This window comes from Aythya marila (assembly GCF_965140915.1).
Source record: "Aythya marila genome assembly, chromosome: 18".
Classification (NCBI taxonomy): domain Eukaryota; kingdom Metazoa; phylum Chordata; class Aves; order Anseriformes; family Anatidae; genus Aythya; species Aythya marila.
The window spans coordinates 5,568,185-5,576,841 of record NC_139059.1 but is presented as its reverse complement, the minus strand read 5'-3'; the positions used below and the strand labels follow the sequence as shown (position 1 = coordinate 5,576,841).

General features: G+C 43.9%; 1 protein-coding gene across 5 annotated transcripts; it reads left to right on the top strand.

Annotated features, from left to right (window-relative positions):
* The first annotated feature begins 212 nt into the window (after nt 1-212).
* On the top strand, nt 213-8,290 carry TMEM100 (transmembrane protein 100). Of its 5 annotated transcripts, none has more exons than XM_082775083.1 (3): nt 213-518; nt 3,136-3,320; nt 7,045-8,290. In XM_082775083.1, exon 3 carries the CDS (start codon nt 7,107-7,109, stop codon nt 7,509-7,511), a length of 405 nt encoding a protein of 134 aa, XP_082631209.1. In that variant the 5' UTR covers nt 213-518; nt 3,136-3,320; nt 7,045-7,106; the 3' UTR covers nt 7,512-8,290. The 5 variants fall into 5 exon arrangements, with proteins under 5 accessions (XP_082631209.1, XP_082631211.1, XP_082631213.1 ...); XM_082775085.1 differs by having other exon boundaries at nt 213-523; XM_082775087.1 differs by lacking the exon at nt 213-518 and adding an exon at nt 544-862.
* The last annotated feature ends 367 nt before the right edge of the window (nt 8,291-8,657 follow it).

The window sequence follows — 8,657 nt, the reverse complement described above, 5'->3', positions numbered from 1 at the left end:
GCATCCCGCAGCACAACCAGCACCCAGCAGCACCCTGCAGCATCCCGCAGCATTCCGCAGCACCCTGGCTATTTGCACCCCGGCCGCCCCCCGCGTGTCCCGCTAAGGACGGGGCCGGCCCTTGGTGCCGTAGCCACCTGGCAGGGGCTCTCGCAGCCCTTCTCCTTAAACCTAGGGTCCGCCCGGCCGGGAGGCACGCGTGGGCTCGGCTCCCCCGGCCCACGGAGGGCAGGACAGAGCAAGGTAGGGCAGGGCAGCCCAGCCCCGCCGCTCTCCAGGCTCGGCTCGGCCCGGCCCCCCGAGGCCAGCCCTCCCCCGGCCGGCGCCGAGCGGGACCTGCCCGGGTGGGAGCGGCCGCCCCGCCCGCGGCTGCTCCGCCGCTGAATTTGCTCCGGCCCCTGCCTCTTTTCGCTCGCACCGAGAACTTTGTTTACAGTCCCTTGTGCAGCGAGCTGCATCCCCCTCTTAGGCTCGCTGCGGGCTCCTGGCCGCTGCAGTTCTTGCCCGGCGGTCGAGAGGTAAGGTACGGGACGGCACAGCACCGCACGGCACGGCATAGCGTGGCACGGCTCAGCTCGACATGGCATAGAAGGGCACGGCTCGGCTCGGCTCGGCATGGCATAGAAAGGCTCGGCACAGCTCAGCTCGGCACGGCACGGCTGGGCTCGCAGCACCGGCCCCGCACAAGCCGGCCGGTCCCAGCCGTGCCTGGCGCCGGGCGGCTCCGGGCTCCCCCGGGCCACAACCCCGCAAGGCAGCGGTGCGGGTCTCAGGGCAGCCGCAGGGCTTTCGGCTCCCGGCCGCGTCCCTTCCTTCCCCGGGAGGTGCCGGGGTCGCTGCCACACGCCGTGCTGCGCCCCAGGTGTGCGCGGCGCTCACGGGCGTGTTTGAAGGGTTCGGGATGTGCTGATCAGAAAGATTGTTGGGGTTGGGGGGGTTGGTTGGCTCCCCTGCTATCCCCTAACTCGGTCTGAAGAATGAAAAAGGTGCGTAAGAGCTCGAATCCGGCAATTAGTTTACCTAAAAACTTGCTGGTGGAAACTTATCTGCATCCCGAGGCTCAGGCAGTTGGCAGGGGTGTAAGGCGTTCTCCTGCCCGTTTCATTAAGGGCCTGATCCTGCAATCTTGTAAGTATAAATTCGAGTTCTGTATTTCCAGGAGTGTTTCCATGAGGAAGAGCTGTGGGATTGTATATAGGATTATTTTAGTGGGTTGAATTCCAGTTCTGTCTCTCCTCTCAGTACAGCCAGACTCCTGTTGCTGTTTTTCATAGTCACTCTAATGCAAAACCAAGTGTGAAACATGGGTATTATGATTAATTGGGATTTTACATAAGCAAAAAAAAGGGTGTCTGCAATGTTACGCAAGATACAGGGAATTGGGTCCAGAGCCTGAAGACATGAAAACTTTAATGTGCTCTGTTGGTTTGGAGTAAATGCAAAAAGGGAAAGGACTGTCGTGGCTGAGAAATACCAGCTCTTTGCAGTCACACAGATCCTCAGTATGTGGGAAGCCCCCTGAGAGCGCTATGTTGAAATGAATCAGAGTTAAACCATTGGACTTGTAAGGTATGAATTTCATGTGTTTCTGCTCCTCAGCTTTGTGGTGAGCTAGAGAAGGATGAGGGAAGAAATCCCAACTATAAAAGTTGCTCTGACTGTTAGTGTGTGGGGTTTTTTTCTTATAAAGGCATTAATTAAAAAAAAAAAAAAAAGACCTAAACTCATGTATTCAAGGGCAAATGCAAATAAAATACTGACAGAGCAATTCATCTTCCCAAAGAATGATGCTGGAGAGTAGCTTAGGGGGCACAATTGCACTAGGAAGAGATTTGCACGTGAATGTAACCATTCTTATAATGCGAGTGGAAATTGACTGCAAGATAGTTTCAGAGGTCTGCTTTTGTTTTAATGTAATCTAGATTATTCATCTAAAGTCTTTGTATTTCTGCATTTTCTTCCACACTTTTCAAGAAGTGAAGCTAGTTGTTAGATAGCATGCACAAGAATATAGTCAAGGAGAGAAGCAAGGAGACCTCCGTATTATTAGCTAACTTCAATGATCAGCTAAATATACTTTAGATATGTCACAGGCTTATTCCTAGGAGCCTCTACAGAACAAAATAAGCAGTTTGTGCCTGTGAATGCTTGTACTTGTGAAACATTAGCATGGTCTACAGAAATTAAAAAGCAAAGAAAATTAAGAAAATCATATGAACTCATGCATTGATTTTCATCTCCATTTAGGAGCTTCTGCTTCAGTGTTAAATTGATCCTCCATAATCATGCCCATATAGAATGGGAACATTGAATAAGATCAGCAACATAAATTTCTGCTGCTTTGTAAGTTTTACCCGGTTGCTTGGTGGTTTTGCAGAAGTTTCTGCAGTTGATAACAATTTCCATCACCGCTTTCTGCAAAGTTGTCACAATGCACTGCTGCAGATTCTGCCCAGTCCCTGCCTGAGTTATGAATTTGATTTTAAAATAAAATTAAAATAAGATAATAGAAACAAAGAATATTAAATGTAATAATTATCATTACATTATAATGTATTATTATTATTATTTTATATTACTAAAGTTATTATATTACCTAGTTGTTTTTTTTTTACATAGGGGATTATATTACCTAGTTTTTATTATTAGCAGAATAAATAGATGTAAAAGAGAGTTTTGGTGGGAAACATGTTGTCACTGTCAGTTTATAGCTAGGAAGACTGAGGCACAGGAGGTTAAGTGATTTGCTCAAGGCACTGGAAACATAAAAGAGACAACTACACAAGTGTTCTAAATTGGGATTTGGCTCTTTGATTCAAAAAGGTGAAGTGTGTGATAGAAATGGAGTTAAAGAGACTTTTCACTGCAGTAGTTCATGTGCATTCCCTTTTCCTGCCTAACTCTTTCAGGGGCACTTGCCTGGGTTGTGACACTCAGCACTGAGAAGTCACTTGGTCAAAGCTAAATGTTGCGTAGTGCCAGAAATGGGTGACAGCTGCCAAGAAAAGAGGCAGAAACCACTAGGAGAGCCAGAGAGAGAACATCTCCTGCTTCGGTCAGCACACAGTGGGAACTTTTCCGTGCAGGAGTTTTGTTCTTAAGAAGATGATATATATCCAACCACTTTTCTTGTAGGAAACCTCCATACCAGAACACCGTCACCTCTGATTCATCATTCAGCAACATCTGACACTGCAAAGCCTGGAACAGCTCTTTCTGCTGCCTGACTCTGCCTGGAATTGACAGACAAGGCATCTTAAGATGTCTTCCTCTGCTTGCTGAAACCAAGGATTTGTTGTGATGGATTTCTCATGGACCTGGTAGGTGTGCATGCTGATGGAGTTCATGTCTTTTCAGTAAATCTCCATTTACACCTATTAGCTGGTACGGTATGCTTCAGGGTAAAACATTCTTCTCTCTCCTTTATCCCATGTTATCCACAGATTGCCACATAAACACATTCTTCCTCCAAGTCAAAATAGTTCCTTAAGAAAGTACTTCTGGTATGATCAGTGAGAGGATGCTGGTGTTACCCGGTATCTTTGCCTCAACATCTTACCCTGAAACCTGAACCAAGTCACCTGTTGGCACAAGTCAGAAATTATTTTGCTAGGAATGAGGATCTAGTGCCATTTTTTAGGATGAATACCTTTACTCACACTTCAAATAGGTTCTGTTATTTATTTAACTTACAGTATTTCTATAGAGGTTTGTTTATTTGTTTTATATGAATGCCTGTCTGCTTACATCCTATTACAGGCATGAACTGTGCTCCTCGCAAGTCAGCGGGTGTTTTGCCATTGATGTAGTTCTGGTAGTTTAGGAGACTTTTTATTTATTTATTTTTTCAATCCATGTTAATTTTGACTGTATAAATATCTCTTCTTGCTTCGTAAATCTCTAAAAGATGTCAAAAAGACTTAATGCTCATTGGGGGTGTATCTGAAGCAGACAGACAAGGACTTTGGAAACAGGTGTCCCACAAATTTAAGAATAAGTCATTGAACAAATTGAATTCTACTAAAGGTAAAATCAAAAAAAGATAGCATTTGGGTGGACACATTCTACCACTGTGCTGAAGTTCAGAAATGTTTTGTGGGTAAGTAATGTAGCAACATAATGTCAACAGTCTGAGCCTCACTGTCACATAAATCATCATGGAAAATGCTGAACTTGGGCTTAGATCTGTCTGGAGACAGATTATTGGCTCTCTAGCACAAATCCATAGCTAGTCTCTTTCAACTGATATGAAAGGTTCTGAGTCACACATTATGAAGTAAACCATGAAGTAAAAAGCAACAGTTCCTAAGAAACCCTAAGGCATATAAGGTGCCAGCACAACGTATTTGCTTTGTCTGCTAAGCACTGCTCTGATCCCCTGCCTGCCCTTGGGGATACAAAGTGCCTTCAGTGTTGTCATTAGGGAGGGAAAGGCTACTCGTTCTGGTAGCTGCTGAGCATCCTGCAGGATTGAGCCCTGAAGACATCTGTGTACAAGAGAAAATAATGAGCTAAGTGCTCTTCCTTAGAACAGTAGAGCAAAACTTTGTCTAACCAACTCTGAACTTCCTTCTCTCAATAGTGTTCAAAGAAACTCAAACACAAACTCTCTGACTAGGTACATGGTATAGTCTGGGTGTGGGAGTGTTAAAAATAGAGAAATCCTCTCTCTCGCAAAACACACAGTCAGTTGTATGAGGTAGTGAGATACAAAACCAAGGGCTCTCCACAATGGAGGAATATATCTTAGCAACAAGGCTGGGAGTGGTGGGAAAGGAAAAGGAGAATACAAGTATCTGGCAATTAACTTCCTAGTCACAGATGTGAAGGTGATAAAAGTGATAAAAGCATTACTGCATTGCCAACACTCTTCCTTGTTCTCTGGGCTGCATACCATGCTGTTTGTAACAGCAAAACTACGCAGCCTGTACTGGAGGCTGGTGGAGGAGTCCTGAGAGCTATTCCCAGCAGGGAAACCCAGTGGTTTCCCAGTGGCCCATTCTCTGTTTTGTGTGGTGGTGTGCACAGATCACCCAGCTCAGTCCAAGGCAGTGCAGCAGAAGTAGAGCAGCCCCAGACCAGCAGAGTCCCAGCAGGATAGCAGAGGTTTGTCATCGCAGCTGCAGCAGTGGAGAGCCATGGGCTGGCCTTGCCATGATCGGGTGGCCTGCAGCTCTGCACTGGGCTCCATGGAACCAAAAGCCGTTCTGTTCTGTGGTTCAGATACGATCAAACTGTACGTGCTGCCTGTAGGACCCATAGTGTGTTTTTGATACGAGACAGGAGGAAAGCAACCTGTAACTCAGATGAGTGGATATGACTGTAAATCTTCCTCTTGCACAGTAACATGGATGTGATCTCATGGGCTTATAAGGGACCTATTACTTTTCAGTTAAGCGGATTTAAACGGCAAGCCAATAGTCCAGCAGTGGTGTTGTAACAGTAGGTTCACCAGCTTTGGGCTGGCAGTTCCTGACTGCAGGAAAATGCCTTCATCTCTGTTCTCCTCACACCCACACCTTGTCATGTCCATTTTTTATTTTATTTTTATTTATTTATTTTTTGTAGAGTAACACTTGCTGGTTCATTGTTCAGTGATAGTAGAACAGCTATGCTGCCTCGGTGGGTGGCAAGTTTGACGTGTTGGACATAAAAGATGAGCAGAGGAGTTCAGAACCAGCATGTAAAGAGGGAGATGAATTGGACTGGTTTAGAGAATGAGCTGAAGTTTGGCTTTTCCAGGAAGATAGTTCCGTAGTAGGTCTCAGATTACTTGTCCCTGGGCCAGCAATCTGAGTTGCAGTGTTGTGTCCTGTACAGAGAAACACAGAGGCAGCAGTTCTTACCCACAGCACTCTGTACCTGGCACTGTTGCTGGAGCCTGCAAAGCCACGGGACTGAACTCTCCCATGTGTGACTTCCTTCAGCTCTTTGGAAAACTCAGCTATGATCAATAGTTATAAGTCCCTGGGCAAGCAAACTTTCTTACAGACATCAGTATCTGTACTCATGGGAGTAGCTTCAGCTGTTGATACTAACATCAACAGATCAATAAGAAAGTGATTTAAATATCATTTAATTAAAAAAAATATATAATCTGTTATTGTTCATTGCATGGGAAATGGGAAGTTTTAAAACTTTTTCTCTCAGGATACTTTGCTAGTGAGGGGGGCAACTGGTGATAAAAAACGGTACTGTTTGCATTGCCAGTTATGTTACATCCCAGTTCTACACACATTTACTCCACTGCGTTCATGGGAGTAGGTGAATACATCTTAGGGTTCTACGACAGCTAAATCCACTTTTTCTTATGTAAATTTGCTGTCAAGCTGTAATAAGTCCAGCAACAAGTGTACATATAATTCTTTGTAGTATGCGTGCTGTGTACACTTATGGAAACTATAATGTTCAGACTCGCTATCTGGTGATCTCTGCTCCTGCACTGATTTGTTATTTATTTTAGATTTGGGAAAAACAAAACCAAAAGACATAAGAATTCCAAATATGGTATAAAGAAGCAAGCTGATAAAGAAATGTCTTTTTTTTTTCCTTTTCCTTCTTTTTTTTCTGGGGCAGCTCTTGCCATGTTATTGTGATGACCTTCAGAGCAAATCTGTGTACTGTGTGTGGCATAGGTGTATATTATAAAGAAACACTGTGAAAAGGGAGCTTGAGCAACAACAGAACTTGTAACCAAAAAAGTCTGTGGACTTCACCTCCTTGTAGGAAAATGTAAATCTAAATTGCATCCAGAACTACTGGCTTCAGGATGTAATATAAAGTGGGGTTATCCCACAACACTTTGAAGTTGGTGTCTTTCTAGGTCTATGAGTCTCTTCTATCTAGCACTTACACACATTTACAACTACTCTAAGAATTGATTCAGATCCTTCATGGTCAGTAGGATTACAGTCAAGCTTGTGCATAAATTCTTGTGGGGTCAGAGCCTCTGCTTGTCTGCCGTCCTGACTGAGATACCTCTCTGTCCCTGTTTGTCATATAACAGCAGTGCTTTTTATTGAACTCACGCTCTTCTCTCCACAGTGCAATGTGTGTTCAGCAGAGCCTGCTCTAGCCTAAGAACCAACCAAGTCAAGAGAATCAAGATGACAAACGAACCTATTAAAGAGATCTTGGGCACTCCAAAGCATCCTGAGCCTGTAACCACGGAGAAAAGTAATAACAATGATTGCGTGATAACCACCATCCCTCTTGTTAGCGAATGCCAGCTGACTGCAGCCACAGGGGGAGCAGAGCTCTCCTGCTACCGCTGCACCATCCCCTTTGGTGTGGTTATCCTCATAGCCGGCATCGTGGTTACTGCTGTGGCATACAGCTTCAATTCCCATGGATCAATCATCTCAGTGTTTGGATTAGTCCTCTTGTCATCAGGACTCCTTTTGTTGGCTTCTAGCGCAGTGTGCTGGAAAATCAGGCAGCAAAACAAGAAAGCAAAGAGGAGGGAGAGCCAGACAGCACTTGTGGCACATCAGCGAACCTTGTTTGGTTAAAGACAACCATGAGAAGGCTGGACAGAAGACAGAGCCTTGTAAGTCAACTTGACTATTTATCAGTAGGACACATTGCAGGTTTTAATTTAACATTGGAAACGAACTGAAATGGAAACAGAATGGATTAAGAAAGGCTCTTAACAACTCTGCAAACGCTCTTAATGTTTTTCTTACTGCAGACTTAATAGTGATTCTTTCCATGACAGAGGAAAAAAACCTTTTCCTGCATAAAAACTGTTGTTGTAACTGCCATCATCATAACTGCATTCTCCAACATGCTGATTGTGTTGGAAAGGGAACTTGTGGGAACTAAGAAAATAATCTGAACTGACTGAACTGACTTGAAATGCCAGAGATCTCCTTAAAGCACACTGTGACATTTGACCAAGGGAGAAGTCATAGCATTTGAAGTGACTGCAAGTTTATGGTCAGATTGTCTGTGACTTAAATTGTTGCTCAAAAAAAAAAAAAAAGGCAATACAACCAACCAAACTGCAGATTGCTCAATAAGCTGATTATTATATTTTACATAACTTCCCTCTCCCAATATCTGTGGTACTTTTCCCTTTTTTAAACAACTAATATTAATTTTGTTATACTATTGAATAGCAATAGGTAGAAATGATTAATTATATTGTCTAACCTAAATAACGAGGTATGGTTATAGCTTAAAATATGAGACTTTTTTTTGTAAATTAAAGTGGTCAGACTTAGCACTTTTGATTATTTTGCTATAAAATTAAAAGTAAATTTCATTAAAATAATATTTGGTGCTGCTAGACATTTAGAAAAACTTTTTTTTTTTTTTTTATTGCTCTCAGGATAGCTTGCATCTTCAACTGCTTTATGATTCTTTTTCTTTTTTGTAGAAGATCACCTTTGACAATAACTGTGAACACATATATCACTGAGCCACTCGCTCCCATGATGGCTGTGGCAATGCCACCTCAGAGCACACCTGCTGAATGCGTGCTGCAGTGGGCTGCCTTCTGCAGGTCATCCCCAAGCCATATGCTTCTTCTGCTGAAAACACACAACCATTCCGGCTTAAGTGCTGACTTTTCCTCTGCCCTGCATGGTTTAAGCTTGTTACATCCATAACTTATCCCCGGATTTGCAAAGTGCACTTCGTGTTTTAAATAGAGC

Bases quoted from the DNA above. Each gene is read 5' to 3' on its own strand.
- TMEM100 (XM_082775083.1), top strand. From the start codon at position 7,107: ATGACAAACGAACCTATTAAAGAGATCTTGGGCACTCCAAAGCATCCT.